Here is a 17135-nt window from a genome sequence, read left to right on the forward strand (position 1 = left end):
GATCTCATTATTTCAGCATCTCCTCACCATACTCTTTTCTTCCCCTGTTAGCTGTAAAAAGTGGTATTTTTTTTGTATGACTGCAGAATCCATCACCTCTTTTCAAAAGTTCCATAGGCATGAAGGCATGATATGGCTGTGGCACTTTCCACCTCAGGCTAGCAGCCCTGGATTTTCTATTTTAGCTGGAATCTTATTATTTCTCCATAAAACATTAGCTAAGTCTTTCTCATAGGTGGCAGATGCAACTCCAGCACACGGACCACGGATCTGACTGGATGTGAGAAGCTGCACTGCAGCCACTCCAACAGCTACTGAATAAATATAACCTCAGGTCCTCTGTCCCTCAGCCACTCTCCAAGCTGGGGCTCTGACATCTGAGTCAGTTTGGGCACTTGAGAAACATTTTACATATAGGTTCTGTGAAAAATCCTGGGTTTCAAATCAGGCCCACGAGAACACCAGCAATGAAGGAGAGCTGGGTGGTTCATCCCAGACAGAGATCACCTTGTTCCTATTGCTACTCCTTACTCCAGCAGGAGATTTCATCTACTATTAGGAAGCTGAGCCCTCAGCTATGGAGAAATAAATCTGGAGTAGGTATCCTGACTTCAAAGCAGATACTCCAAGTTTTAAGCCAGCATGGAGAATAGAATTTGGTGCATGCAGTGCAGTTGGAGTTTAACTTCCCTTTGGAGGGGACCCTGTGCTCCCCAGAATGGGCCTAATTGGCCAAAGCTCTCTCCAACTAGCTGCCACAGCAAGCACTCACAGCAGGGAACTCCAGGAGGAAGGGAAAAAATAAGGCTATTAGAGCAGTGTTTTTCTTTGCTAAAACACAGGCAGAAGGTGTCCAACATTTGTTAATAGCAGTGATTCTGTGACAGCTGAAGCAAAGCTTGCTTAAAGCCAGACCAAGTTTACAGATGTGTTGTTGATTATTTTGAATAATTAAATGGTGTAAAACCCAGCTGTGATGAATAGCACTGGGGTCACAATTCATACATAATTGAGAAGAGTGAGTCGCATTTGATCATCCTGATCAAATTCTACTCTCTGGAGAATAAATGTTTGTCCTGAATACCATCAACATTGTTAAATGCCTCAATATTCCTGCTCAGCCATCCAGCCAGCAGTCAATTGAACTAAATCACTTTAACACCTTACACATTTGCCTTCCTCATGAATACAAAATGTTTCTAACTTACACAACCCTTTTTTGGCATCAGACAAAGCAGACACTCTTTATAGACAGTAACCAAACAGCAACAATAAACGTTTTAAATGATCCCATTAAAAACAATTCCTGCATACAATCTTGTCTTTACAGTGCAGGAAGCAAAGAAGCTGTAGATATAAGGCCACCTATCTGGGTTCAGGGCCTTGTTTGTAAGCAGAGCTGCTGCTCTGGTTCACAGGCAGAAACACACTTACTTTTGTTCATGGAGAAGCCAGAAGTGCAACTCCATGTGGCTTCCTGAGGCTTCTCCTGTTTCTCAGCACTTCAAATGTTCAGCAGTGACTGATTAGACTGACTCTGCTGTCTTATGCTGCATGATGTTTACCATGCTTGCATAATATGGGTTTGGTAACCCAGAGGTAAAAAACTACTTTCACTCCATTGGAATTATCACCAAATGACAGCATATTTATAGGTAAGAATCTGTTTTACACAGGTAGCAAGATGCAAATTCAAAAATAGTCACATTAGGTAAACGCCACCAAGAAAACCTCAAATCCTTTCTTCTTGGTTTTACTGGAACAAAATAATCAATGACTTTGATAGCAGTGTCTCCTCTCTGAATAGAACATGAACAAGGACTCAAGGAACTAACTCAGTTTGGGTTTTCATCAAAGACCAAATTCTACTATTTTATTCATTGCAAGCTCTGTTTCACTCAGGACTTTTAAGATGAGCAAGAGGAGCAAATTCTGCAGCAAGAAGAGTAAAATAATTTTAAGAAAACCCTCAAGTTAAAAATGACTGTTTGTGTCTTCATGTTGTTCCTGGGGCCTTGCAGGCAGCTTTTCCTATTTAAGAAAAACCTAGGCGGGCTCCCCCTTAAAGGCACCAAATCTGTGGTGGTTAGAAAGCATCTGTAAATGTCCAGTCCCACACTGCTCATAGTTGGTAGAAAATTGGTATCATCCTGTTTCTTCTGATACATTTGAGCACTGCATTTACCCGACATGACAGCCGCACACAGATGTCACATGGTCTCCAATTATTAATACACAATTAACTTTAGGAAAACAACATTTTATAGGTGGGTCATTAATCGTACCTCAAAGTCTTCTGAGAACCCATGCTGGTTATTAGAATACAGCTCACTGATGTGTTTAACAAACTGCTTGACTGGAATTGCTTCCATATCATCTGTAGGAAAAGAAAAAAAGAGAAACTCAGAGTTGCTCTTTGTTTCATACATAAAACTTCAGGAGAGTAAGACTTCACTCGATATCATTTAGATCAGAGTTCCCAGGGGCACAGCTAGTTCAGTAGGCAGTAATAAGAAATCTTGATAAATCTGGCCAGTTTTGAGGTAAACATTTCATTGTATTTCCAATTCTAAGCACTGCAATTATGAATACTGAGAGCCTGTTCCCTGGAATGCTGATTTACAAACAATTGAAGTTCAAGGATAAACAGCTCTTGCTCAGTTTGAAGATGGCCATGAATGGGATGAAGAAACCTCCTCTCCTTTCACATTATATAAAAAGAACAGAAGAGACCTCAAATGAAAATTCAGTGGACAATTACTCCCAGTAAGTTGTACCAGACTGAGCAAACACACAAGCCTTTCTTATTAAAATTATTAACTTTTTTCCCTTTCCCACAATAATGTAGAATCCAAACGGACTTATGAAACTGCTTCTAAGCAAAAGAGCAGGCAAACACAACAGTCACTCTGATTTGAGTTCTCTCTCATGCCAGACATTCATAACCTTGAATATTATTGAGTATCCCACTGGACCATTTGCTCTTGCACAGCACAGTGCAGTGCCACCCAATACACCAATAAATCACCCTTATATGTTTTTGTAAAAAAGGAAGTTGAAGACTCAAACTGAAGACAAACAAGACTGTTTGGAGCACCTGGAAATCCAGGCAGATTCTAATAAAGCTGGGGTGTAGGATGGCTGCCTTATTCCCCTATTTAGCTCCCAAAAAAGGCCTGGATATTGTTATGACCACCACTGCAGTTGGCAGAAAAACTGTGCTTGCCAAGATTCACCAGTTAATATTTTCAGTCTGGCATTTAGAAAATGCAAATTGCTATACAACTGTGATTACTTTCAGCATATGAAATAATCTATTGCCTGATGGCTACTATTGTCTGATTGTGTGATTTTATGGCAATACCCTGTATTTATATAATCCATTTAATATTCTTCTGAAGATAGCATCTAGGTTATGTTTACTCCCAGTAATTCAGTGGTGTATTTTTGCTCCCATTTAGCAGACATATGGTTTGGTGCTACAGCTGCATTATAATCTGGATTCTTTTCCTTTTAAACATCTACATTATGATAGAAAAAATCCAAATATTTCTACAGATACTTAGCAAAATTTAACGATAAATAAATAGATGTGACATTTACTGTATTCAGAGTGAAAGATCTTTGGCAGCTAAAACCTCTAAGCTGTCACACACGCTTTTCTTAGCAAAGGGTATGAAGATCTGTATGTGTAAATGAGGTTCTACTTTGGCAAGAATTTTATAGATCCCTGACAATCTGATTTCTTTCCAGCTGATGGCAGTTAATATTGACCATGTCATTACTTCTCTCCTTTTATTTTATAAGGTAACGCTCTAAGGTGGCTGTTTGCATCTATTGACATTTTCAGATCTTAATCAGCTCTCCTCTATTTTATTTACAAGGGCCAATTGTTAAAGATATGTTTGCAATCTGGTCACCTCACAGTATAGTAATGCTACTTTAATTAACCACATGCTCATTTACTGAATAATGCAGAATTGAAAACATTTGACAAGTGTATGCTCTTAACAAAATGCTGCAGCCTGCAGAAATGCTGGCATTTAAAAATATGTAAGTGGTAACATTTATTCTATATAATATTTGGAATATCATAATCTCATAGCATTTATATAAATATTTTCACAGTCAAGACATTTGAATAAAATAATCTATAGGAATCATAGAAATCTATAGAAAGAAATTGTAAAACAGTATTTTCTCTTCTGAAAAGTAACCCATACATCCTAGATTTCCTTGAAAATAGTTTCTGCTATGATAGCAATTACATTTAATCCCACAAGAGAAGCTCCACAGTTATAATTTGGGTTTTTTTCTTGTGTAGTTTTAGCTCAACTGAGACCAACCAAGGTAAAGGATTGGCTGCAGCAGACCGGTGTGTCCAAGCTAATTTTGCAGAAGGCAGAATTTAACTTTAATTGTGATCTGTGAGCCAAAAAATACATTAGAGATAGCATGCTCTCCAGCCCATTGAATTCCCACCAATTTCAAGGATGGGTCTGCACCAGAAATCCATGGCAAAGCGTGGTTAGTTTTCTTTTTATCATCATCACTGCATGGTGGCAGTATGTCTCCACCTTTATCCCCACTGATGCTTCACTTCTCTCTTGTCAACTGTCCTTTAGTGCTTCTCCTCCCTTTTTCCTCTTCTGCATTTTCATTCTAACTCCTCCAGAAGCCTTAACCCAGTGCAGTTTCTCAACATATTTGATGATATGGGTAACAATTACACATTAAATAATTAATAAGGAAGTATTGTTGACATATGAGCTCACTGGGTCAGAGGGAAATGAAGGTGCCCATCATCTCAGGAAAACCACACTGGAGCAAATATAATTATTACACATCAGAAAGATTAAAATCAGGACTGTGAACATTAGAAACTTTAAAACAGTTTAAGGTTTCCAGCTTTCAAACTGGAGGGGTAACATGGTCCAGCATGGTCTGTGACAGGGACAGGCACAGCCCAGAGGGGATGGGCAACCCACAGGGTGGTGGGATGTGGCTGGTCCTCCCTGCACAGCCACTGGCTCCAGCTGATGGCCACAGGAAGGCAGCTGCACAGGAGACAGAGCCTCTCACATGAACCAGTGAAAAAGGAAAATGCTGAAGCAATCTGGGCTGGAATTTTCTATTCACATAACCTCCAACTCCAAACTCCTGCTCAGGAACACAAATCACTTTAGCTGGATACAGGCATGCTTGGCCATGGGCAGTTTGCCAGGCCTCTGGCAGAATGTGTGCTAACACGTCCAGCTCTCTGGAATGGCCTGAGCTGGTGTTATCTGGAGATGGCTGTGACCTTCTCCAGGAAAACCAACAGATGTAGCAAGATGCACAGAACCTGATTTTCCTTTAGCTATTGTCAGCCCAAAGGATTTGGTTAAGCCTTCTTTCCATCTTACAGCAAACAGACTTAAATGACTGTAATTCTTTTAGTCAATTGAAGAGATTAATAGAATCCTATAATGGCTAATTAGCAGCTCTCCATTGTTCTGTGCATATTCACTTTTGCACTATATACTCTTTCCCATCAAGAAGCTGGAGTGACATTTGATATTGTCAGTGCAATCCTTACATTATGAAAGACCTACACATTATTCAAAGAGAAGAGGGAGGTGTTTTAATAACATACCTTCACCTCTAACACTGTAGATATAATTACATTTCTGTCTAGCTTGGGTTTAGCCATCTGTTTTATCAGTGTCAATAAAGTGATTCTGGATTTACTTCACTGTGAAATATGAGCTGAATCTGGCACCATAATAATGTACTAACCCTTTGTGTTACACAGAGAAAGAAGTATACTTGGACAATATTTTAGTAATATTTTTTATAATCAGATACTACCAAGGCTGACATGTGGCAGGGTATGTTTAATTTCTGTGCTAAATATTTAATATATTGGTGGAGTTCCCATCTTGACTTGCTGGCCCAAGCCAAGCACCTGAGAGGAGTATCAAATAAACCCAAAGGGGAGCACAAGGCAGCTCATTTCCTGCCACAAAGACACAATGCCAAGAAGAAAATCATGTTTGTTTAAAAAAATGATTGTAGAGGAAAACCTTCACTAACACCTCCTTTTTAAAGAAATGGCAATTGCAAATGCAGAATATTTAACACATTCTTTTATAAGACAGACACCTTCAAAAGAAGCCCAAAGCATATAGAAGCAATAAGGTTGGAACAGGGTTACATTTTAAGTTTGGATAATTAGTAATCCTACCAGGAAGGATTTTCCCATAGCTCCCACTTAATAAGCTGCCTTTGTAATGTTAAAGCAATAGGGGCCAATTTTCAAAGAAAAATAGGATATCCTATCAGAAATGACATTTCCACATAATAGGGTCTCAGATTCATTTTGATTCATTTATAGTCTGAGAGCTCACCGGATAGTTTAGTGGCATTGTATTAGAATAGATGGGTTTGGGTCAGGAATTAATGAAGAAGGTCAAAACCAAAGTGCTTCCTCATATTACCTTTATTTAGATGGAGTTTTGGTGTTTCTGAACACCAGATGTTTGACACATGAAATAGTCTTGGTAAGAAAATTCTCCATGTCTTTTGTTCTGTCTCTAAAGGCTTTCTGTTCTTCAGCTATTACCTTAGCCAGCCTCCTAAATCAAATATACTCCCTGCACCTTATGCCTTATTCTTAATGTGAAAGCTTATTTGGTTGGTTTGTGAGTCCCTGCACTTCAGTCTCTCATTTACTAAGCCACCTGGATTCATGTGCCATGGCTGTCACATGCCTTGGTCCATCTGCTCCCACAGCAGCCACTGAATGCTTTGTGCCATCCCTGCATCCCAGGAGCACCTCCATCAATCCTCAGTGTGCTCTTCACAGAATGAAGGGATTCTCCCACTGCCCTGTCCCTGCTTGGGGGGCTGAGCAGTGATCTGAGTCCACCTGCTGAGCTGGCTGATGGCAGTAAGGAAGAATTTCTTGATTTCTGGGGAAGGGGAAGAATTAGTTGTTGGTGGGACAGATGGGTTGATCCTACTCATAAGGATGAAGAATAGTGAAGTGACAGAGAAACTTCTCTTTCTGAAGTCAGCACAAACCTAACTTGGCTTATGATGATCATTAAACCAGTGATATGGTTAGGAACATTGATCCTGAACATAGAGAATCCACTATGAACAGTGTATCCTTGCAGTTCTCATTTTCTGCAAAAAAGTCTTCCCAAAATATCTACCAATAGGATTGTAACAGGACTGGATTTCATCTCTTAACTCACTGAAAAATAACATATATGAAAAATGATTTCCCATATCCATAGCAAACAAGCACCTTTCTATTCCCAGCAACACAAAACCCTGGGAGGCTACTTCATCTTTCACTCTCTTACTCTACATTCCTAGGAAGAACATTGAATGCAATCATTTAAAAAAAGATATTTATTTATTGTTAACTACCTTCAGTGAAGTTTCAAGGGTTTTTTTACTTTTTACAAGGCAGGATGGAAAAATTCTGCAAGCAGCTGGAATACCTACCATCAAAATTTAGGATGCATTTCACTTAGAATGGAATCTAAGAGCCATTGCATAAACTACAACACATCCCAGAGTGAAGGCTGCCAGAGCTATGGCAGCAGGAATAACCATGTGGAATGTGATATTCTGTCTCTACAAGAGTGGCTGAGCATATAGAGCACTGCCAGGATGAATAGCATACCTTGGGGCAAAATTCTGCCCCAGCAGAGGTTATTAAAAATTCCCATCAACTCAATTGTCCACCTCTAGAGAAAAGCTTAGACAAAAGGATATAAACCCGCAGACTGAGCATCCACGCCAAAGTGCACATACGTAAAAGGGCTTGAAACTTCACACACTGCTCAAATTTTGGCACAGATTGAATTTGAAATGCCTGAGCAGACAGAAATAGCCAGCCCCTGCCCTAAATCACCCAAATACTGGACTCTATGAGTAATTCCACACGTAAAACAGGGCAGGGCCCAGTATTCTTCAAACCATTTCAGATTTCATGCAGTTGAATTATACATTTATATTGTCAGAGCCTTTAATTCTGCAGTATACTGGCTTTCCCTGCATAACTATTTAGAATAAGAATGCAACTAAACCCATTGTATTTCAATTGCAATAATTAATCTTTCTGACTGATTGCATTTACTTGCTGTATAAAAATTTCCAGAAATATAATAACAGCTTTATTTGTATAATGTTAGTATCAATTAATTTATGATAAAACAAAGTAATTAAAAAGCCTTAGTATTGAGGTGTCTGCCTTCTGTGGAGATCAAATCTCCATAAATACTATAAAGACTATGCAATAGATTTCATTTTAGGACATCAAAATACCTGTTGAAAATCTCTTAAGGGTGGCATCCTCCTGAAGTCACTGACCTCAATAATTAAGACAAATTATAAATTAAAATGAATTAAGATGAATAGGAACTCATTAAGAATTTATTACTGTGGGCATTATTCCTCATTATTGCTCACTTCTTTGTAATCGTGTGTTTATGAAGTATTATTTTTAACAAAAAGCACCTTTCAAAGTGAAAAGGCATGGAAAGCACTTTGAACACATTTGAAGGTCCTGGAAAGATGGGCATGCTGAAAGAAAAACAGGAGTCTTTTCAGCAAGATAATTGCTATCTATTTGTTATAATCAACTCAAATGAACACAAGGGCAGACTTCTGATAAAGGGAAGACATGAAAAAGCAGAATATGAAAAACCACCTGTGCAATTCTGAAGCTACATTCATTTCTCTTGCTTCAAGACTTAATCTACTACAATGCTATTAGCCATGTGTCACTCAGGAATATAAAGATGTTAATGATAAAATTTTATATGTGTCAAAATAAGAGCTCACTTTAAATCTGCTTGTACAAAGATTAGGTTATCATTAATTATAAATGTAATAGCAATACACTTCTTGCCTTTAAGCAAAAAGCCAATTTCAGTCTAAGAGAATGAAATAATGTGAATTTTTCCTTAGCCCAGATATTAAACACAATCTTATGTGGTATTGCCAGCTAAGGAACACAATTTTTATCTCACACATTTCCATCCTCAGGTCCTAGTTCTGCCCTCAATTACACACAAGCCTTACATTTCAGCTCATGAAGATCCAACTCCAGGGCTCTACCTCTCAGTGTAACAGCTCTCAGAAAAGGATCTATCTGCATTTCACGTGGCCACCATAAAAACATTCTTTTGTATTGTAGCCAATCCCTGAAGCCTCCACTAGAAGAACCACAACTAGACATCATACCATAAATTCTACATTGCACTACTGCAGGAGCAGGGCTGGTACCGAAGCAAAATGAAGGTGGATGTTCCCTAAAATACCTTGATGTTTTCTTGGCTTCAGAGGATGGCTGTGTTTGCCATATTGCACTCATGAATTTAATTGAAGCTGAAGATAGGTACAATTCACAATATGGTGCTGGAACATAAATCCACAGGGAGCAGAGAGCAGAAATAAAGTCATAAGCAGCTGAAGAGCACCACCCCTGTGCTCAGTGAAGAGCTTCATGCCCTTGAGAAAGGCTGCAGTTCCTGCTCCTCCCAAGGCTCACTGTGCTCAGGGCACTGGCACCGTCTCTCCTGGGCTCTGCTCTTCAGCTCTGGGGATGCAACTTGAGACAGCCACATCTCAGCAGAAAACAGTGAGATACCTGTGCTGGGAACCTGCAGTTCCCTTGTCAAATGAGATGCTCATTGCTGCCTCTTAACAGAAACAGTTTGTCAAAGGGTGCTTGCTACCAGAACACAGCAGCTGAGCCTGTAAAAAACACATCAAGTCTGACCCCTGGCATTTGTCAGGAAAGGTTCAAGGCAATATTCAAGTTATTGAAGAGCTAAGAATTAATAAGATGGACTCATGATGGGACTCCTTGTAACCATGAAGATATAGAGGGAATGAAAGAGGGTCATGGGTGCCCTGGCCTTCACACCCTGGTGAGTGTGAGGTGGCAAAGCACTTTTCATTGCTATTCCTCTATTTCCTGGACTTGTACACACATACTGAGACATTCTTGAAGAACCATGAGTGTTTCTCCATCAGCTTCTGCCACCAGTTTGTTAAAATACATTATTAATAAACTCCATGACAAGTTAAAAAATTATTTTACTGTTATTTAAACCTAAAACTGAACATACCATGATCTGACAACTAGGAAATGTTTCTTAAGTCTTGTCCTCTAGACACAGCTGAAATGATTGGCATCACCTCTGAGAAATTTTACTTATACTGAAAATTTTACTTATACTTATAAGACGTGAAATACTTGCGGAAAATACGGTAAATGAATGAGCTGCATTCCAGCTGTTTTGTTCTTTGTGAACTGTGCTTCCCTGGACTGTGGTCAAAACTACATAGAGATTTGAGCTTGCCCATCAGGTGAAGTCTCAAGTCCCTCTGTACTGACCTCATCTCAAGTCCCACAGCATCCATTGTGCCCATGGGCTGGGCAAGGGAGCAGTAAAGTCACAGCAAGATCCAGAACAATGCTCCACCCAAGAGCAGGAAAACTCTGACACAAAGGAGAGGAGGAGGCTCGAAGTGGAATTTTTATTCATATCACTGTTTGATATCATCTAAGTTGCACAGAGCTGCACTCCTGCAGGGCTGCTGGGGAGCAGGTCTTGCTAGGAGAAGAAAGGTGCACTCCTAAGGGATGGATGCGTTTTGGTTTCATGGTTGCAAAACTCACAGGTCTGCAGCTGTGATGCTGCTGTTGTTGTTACTTTCCTGACTCTACTGGAAAGGATCAAGTCCAGAAAGATCCAGAAAGTCAATCAGATAGTGACCCAGCAACAGGAAGACCAAACAAACAGAAGCAGGAGCAGCTTTACTGAACAAGATCCTGCAAAGAGCAAATGTTTCATAAAAGAGATCCAGGCAAAGATGATGTGTATGTAGTTAAAATTACCTGAACATGGAAACAAAGGGAGAAGTTACAGAGAATTAATTTTGTTGGGCAGAATGGCAGGGGAGTTTTCAGAAATGTGCCATTGATTACAGATGTATAACTACTAGGTGCAAGGCTTATGTGAGCTGAGATTCAAACCTCAGATGTAATATCCAGTGGGTGACTCAGATAATGACAACTCCTTTGTCCTGTGTTTCTCTAGATCAAGCAGTGCAGATAATTATGAATAAGGATAATCATTTGGATCTCAGGGAGAATCTGCAGATAGGCACACAGCTATGGGTGATGTGGCTTCCTGCACAATAATTAAGTATGTAGCCAAGGGAAGTGAAATAGAAAATGGATAAAATTATTTCTCTGCAAGAGGATTTTTTAGATGTCACACCTGAAAAGTCACACTGTGTGCCTATAGCAGGTAGCTGGCAGTCTGATTTAGAGCTCATAGAGCTGAGAAAACAGAGGGTTTGCATAACCAAGAGCAGGACATTGTGCAGAAATAAACACAAACACTACCTGTGATTGTGCCAGCACGTCATGGAGCAGAGCAGTGGCACACAGAAACACCAGTGCTCTTCTGGAACCCTGAGCTGTGTCAGGACCTCACTGTGCCTGCCTCCCAGGCACACCTGGGCCAGGACCAGCCAACTCAGACCCACTCAGTTCCCTCTGCCCAGAAGCTCACTGTGTGCTGAGATGGGTCTCGGCAAACCTGCTGGACACCTTCAGCCACTCTGCTGCTCTAATTGCCATCAGTGCGGCTGCTTGCTCTTCACCAAGGGTGGAAGTTGGTCCACTGAACTGTAAGAGGTAGAGGCACAGCCCCACAGGGACCTAGGCAAATTCCTCCTGTAAAGATGGGGTTTCACAATCTAACAAGGTCACTTTAAAAAGCGACTTTCTGTGAAAATGCCACTTGCATTTTACTTCTAGTATCAACATGGCAAGTAAGACTTTCTCACACCCTGCGGCAGCTTCCAGAGGAAAAGTTCAGAGGCTTATCATTTCATCAGTTGCCATCAGTTTAAAGGAGAATTTTGTCATTTCATGTTCTTAAGGCATTTCAGTGGGCTGCCTATGTGGGAGCAGCAGCTGACGTCAGGGAAGACTGTCATGTAGCAACAGGTATATGGGGGAAACCAGCCCACTGCTACAGCTCCAAACAAGGCAAATGCCTCTGAGAGCTTCCAGATCTTTCAAGGCAGCATCTCCCATATTTGGAAAAAGCCAACAGAGCTGCAATTTTTCTCTACTAACTTGAGCTTCATGGCTGAAAGTATCCATGTATTAACTATTATCCCTGTACAGGTAATAATACACACAGAGGGAGGCATTTACAGAGGGGAATTTGGCTTTTGGTGGCCTAAATAGCTTTAATGTCAGTGTTAAGATCTTGAAATGCACCAGTTCATTCTCTTTTAAGGTTTTCTGGGCATCATTCAACTTCAGATCAACTTCATTTGGATGTCTGTATGCAGGTGTTTCTCTATTCACAAAAATGTCGTCATTAGATGGGAATTCAAAGGTTGGATTTACTCTTGTGACCAACTAGACTAAACCTCTTTCTGAGGCCCAGTTCTTGATGTCCCTTAAGGATCATCAGCAATCTCTGCAGATTTTTAACTACAAAGCTGCTCAAGGTGTCCTGCAGCATTTGCTCAGGGGATGCCTTAATCTGCAGTGTCTCTTATCAGGGGTGAGCATTTCTGAGTCTGAGCACACCACAGGGAGCACTGCAGTGACAGCAGCACCATGTACCTCACAAATCTGCTGTGGTCTCTCAGCCTGGCTTACTCTAGTCATGGGGAATGTCCCCAAAATACCTTATTCTGTTCCCAGTCACTTTCTGCTGTGTGCCAGAAGGCTGCTGGAGAAGAATTGGTGCACATGCTGCCCTGACAGTACCTGCTGCCTGCATGGTTTTAATGCAATTTCCTCAGCCTACACTACAATTCATATGAATGGACTCCAGTCTTAATGGACTGACCACCAAAACATCTCTGTGCAACAGGGAAGAACCACTGTCTCAACAACACACACTGCAGCATGAGAAGATGGAACTTTCTGCTGGTTTCTTATATCTAAGAAAAAAATTGTCTCAATTACAGTAAAAACACTACACATTGGCCAAAGAGGTTTTTGTCTGAAGGGAGAATTTGTCTCCTTCCAGTGCCTTGTAGACATAATCCCCTGGGTTTATGCTGTGCCAGGGTCCAGCTTAGCCCAGCCTGTCCTTCCCCACAAGCTCCAGGGAGAGCAGACATGGTGGGACCATTGAACTGCCTGCCACAAGCAGCCCTAACAGGAATTTGTTCCTCTTGGTTTCAGAGTAAGAAGAATGGGGTTTTCCAGCTATTTAAGTATTTCTGTAAAAAATAATCACTGATGGTCTAAGATTAAAACCTGTCTCCTCCTTTACCCTGAAGGAGAAGGATGACTTCTTGCTAAGGATGTGAGGTGGCCAGGACATGCATTTTAGTTTCCAACAGAAAGGAGAGGGGACAATAGCACATTTTCTTTATTTTCAGTGGTACAGCATCAGACTGCAAGGCAAACTGCCTAACACTTTCTGCAGGAATGTAATAGCTGACCTTTTCTACTAGTTCCCATGGGTACTTTGAAAGACTCTTTCTAGAAATAAGTCACACATGTCTACTGAATAAAATAAAGGAAAATATAACTGGACTCTTTCACTTTGCTAGGAAGCAAGTTTCTTCAGTGTCTCAGAAGAGGCTCTGAATGTTTTTTTGTAAAATGAACCTAATTAGCTACAGATTGAAACCCAGATCGATGATGCAGATACAGAATATGACAAGGAAACTTAAAACACTTTCAGGAAACAAGCACAAGCCTTTGACAGACTGAGGTCAATATAACATTTTTGGTACCTTAATTCTGCCTGTGAGCCTGACCATCATCAAACAAGGCAGCGGCTGCAAAGGCCACGGTAACACCAAGCTGCTCTCTGTCATCACAGCTTCATGGCAGCTGCATCCTGCACTTAATAATTCCCCAGGGAAATGCCTCATGAAGAGAGAACAGCACTATACACTGCTTCCAGCATCACTCTCAGTATAGCTGAGAGGAGAATTTGACCTTTGGAAACTTTATTAATACCAAATTAACAGATGGCTTTGGAGTTTGAGATTGTTTGCTTATCCCTGTGTCTCGCTGTCCTTTCTGAGAGCCCCAGATTCCACCTCTACACACAGTGAAAGTGGGGGCAAGGCCTCCAGTCTCGAGAGAGCAGTGGAACTGAATATCCCTGCTCTGCAAGCTGCCCTGCTGGAGCAGCTGGCTTCACCCTGGATGCAATGCCTCAGTGTTTTCAAGACTTGTTACTCATGTTTTTGACATTTTGCAAAGGTTATTCTGAAATTTCTATTAAAACTAAGTGGGAGAGGTGTCTACAGAAAAATACAGCATTGCCACTCGGAGCCCCATTACAAAGCACATTAAATTAAATGAAGCAGCACCGATAGAACAAATTTCTACCAAAACCCCATGATTTATCACAAGCACAACCTTCCCTTCTTTATGTAATTAATCCAGACTCCAAGTAGCAGAAACGCAGGAGATTAAGGCAGTCTTACCTGGAATAGGTATAATGGGAATACTTTCATTGGGGACCACACGGGGGGAACTGCTGTCCTCCACATAGAAATGAGCAGTCTGAAAACACTTTCTGTTAAAGAAAAAAGAAAAAAAATAGATTTAGGGTGTGAAAAACTGCTTTCTAAATAAACTTTTGCACATGTTGTGTTTCTCCATTTCTGTTCCATACTTTCAGATAACTTTAAAACACTGATACACAAAAACATATGTTGGTTTTCTACAATTACAATTCTTATTCCAGATTCTGATGTGCTCTAATTCACTGACATCTGACATCCACCCATCATAAATGCCTCTATACATTATTGCTAAGTACTACAGAATATGAAATTATAATAATAAAAGTTAATGGCTGCAAAACAGATTTCAAATACATAATTCAGAAAGTAATTCTGCACACAAGAAACACATTCAGCATACAATTTCAAGCCCAAATCCACCTAGGACACTCAATTTCCAGGGAAAATACTCTTACTGTAAAAGTTTCTGCTGTGTAACAACCACCACAGCATCTGTAACTGCTTCATATCATGATGTTCTGCTAAGAAAGTTATCCTTCAAACATTAAGTTTTTGGTTTGTTTGCTTTTTAATACTAATGCCATATAACCTTCATCCCATCCTCCTCCTGCAAACTTGTATTACATATGCTGGTACACAGAAATCCAATAGACACTTCCCTTGGGCCCCAGGACTCCTCTCTAAAAAGGCCTACAATGAAGAGCAGAACTTAAATCCACCTGACTCTTTTTTTACCTGTATTTAATGCAAAGCAGAGAGCACAAGCTGGTCATCACAGAAAAGGTACTGAGTGGAATAAGATCAAGAGATCCAGGGAGACTCTGCATGGTGATGTTAACTGAGGCAGGGTTTTCCAACGGTAGCGTCACTGCTCATTGCTGACTTAATGAGCTGCTTGAGGCTGGAACTGAATATTTAATGAGCCTTGTTGGTGTGAGCAGCTATTGTGGCAGGAGAAGGGTCTGCTCTCATCTGTCGAGGCGCTAAACAAAAGCTGCCCAGTGCAGAAAGATCCCCCTCACTGTCACCCTTCGACTGCTCCTCAACACCTGGGCAAACTTTGTGGGGGCCTGGTGAACTGTGCCTTTGGTAAGTTGCAGGTTCCCTTGCTCAAACAGATTTGCACATGTGGCTTCCAGGCTGCTGCCTTGCAGTTCATGCAGTTTGCTGCTCTGCAACTCGGGCTTTGTGCTCTCCATGCATCGTCAGAGCAAAGTCATTTGTGGTGCCTTTGTTTCCAACATCCACACATGCCAGGGAGAAAAAAAGTCACTGAAAACCAAACCACTCTCCTGGGTGAAACCAAGACATAAAATTATCACAGGTGTTTGCTTTCCATGCATCTGTACTTTCCAGTGCACAGGCACAGTGCTTTGTAATGCAAGTAAAGCTATGGCAGCACAAGTACAACTTAAGACAATACAGGCGAGAGTGTATTTCACAGCATGGAGTCACTGTCTGGGAGCAGCTTTCTATTTTCAGGCATGATGGCTTCCATTCTGCACAAGTTATATATTTAGTGAGTATACTTTTGTTAAGAAACACCTTAAGGTGAATTTACACACGAGGATGCAGGATGTGCAGTAGTCTCACAGCATTTAAAACCAGGGGTTGAACTCCCCCCGCCTCAGCACTTGCTCCCTGTTCTCATTTTTTTTTTGGCAGCCTTTATTTTGGACAATGAACACCCTGGGGGCACGCAGTGGAATAAATCAGTCACACATAAAGAAGAAACTATGAATATGAAACAGGCAAAATGTTCCTGATTTTGATGTATTTGGGGCTCTTTCCCTTGAGTCAATACTACAGAAATCCTTGAATGGCTTCTCCTGGTAATGAAGGCCTTAAAAAGATGTTTGATAAAAAGACAGACCTTTATGCAGGGATTTACAGGATTTTTTTTAAGCTGATGATATTGAAGAAAAGCAATTTTTTTGGTTAATTTGTTATTTTATACTCTCAGAGGCTCTGAAAGGCTGGCATTAAGGTTTTTATACACAGTCATAAGATGGCTTTTTCTTAATAGCCTCAAAACATGTAAATGTGTCAGATAATCACACTGTGCAATATTTTAAGGCCCATGATGGCAATAGCTGAATACCCAGCCCAGCACAACTCTGCTGAGCACAATCTTGGATTAACAATGTATTGAATTAATATTTCACATAGTAAAGTTTGCTACAACCATTAATGCAATTAAAAAGTCTACATTTTAGTCCTGGAAGACTTTCTGCAGCTGTTTTGAAAAGACCTTAGGCTTTGACTAAAGGTTTTCTTAAGTCACAAATATCACACTCTTGTCTAATGTACATATGCAGTGCAGCACTTTCATTACTTTACAATACTGGATACTGGCATGTTTTGTGAAGACATGTTTCTCAAACTTTTTTTTTCCTCCACTTGTTCATAATAGCTGTAAATATTTTAAGTTTAACTTCTACAGCTGAGCTTACTGCACACAAGCAATTGCATCCCTGTCCTAGTGACCCCTTATGTGTTTCAGATCTTTAAAAGTTCTTTTATGGGTTTAACAAATTTGCTGAATGAATTTTCCAGCAAGTTCTGCTTACTGGGTCTATTTCCCATTCTGGCATCTT

General features: G+C 40.5%; 1 protein-coding gene across 1 annotated transcript in view; it reads right to left on the reverse strand.

The window, feature by feature from the left end:
• PTPRG (protein tyrosine phosphatase receptor type G) overlaps window positions 1-17135 on the reverse strand; it is a 390728-nt gene that overhangs the window by 27502 nt on the left and 346091 nt on the right. The window contains exons 14-15 of the mRNA XM_058031858.1: window positions 14497-14588; window positions 2286-2377 (exon numbers count right to left, since the gene is read on the reverse strand). Coding sequence (XP_057887841.1) covers window positions 2286-2377; window positions 14497-14588 — 184 coding nt within the window. The remainder of the gene's footprint in view (window positions 1-2285; window positions 2378-14496; window positions 14589-17135) is intronic.

This window comes from Melospiza georgiana, chromosome 11 (assembly GCF_028018845.1).
Source record: "Melospiza georgiana isolate bMelGeo1 chromosome 11, bMelGeo1.pri, whole genome shotgun sequence".
Lineage (NCBI taxonomy): Eukaryota > Metazoa > Chordata > Aves > Passeriformes > Passerellidae > Melospiza > Melospiza georgiana.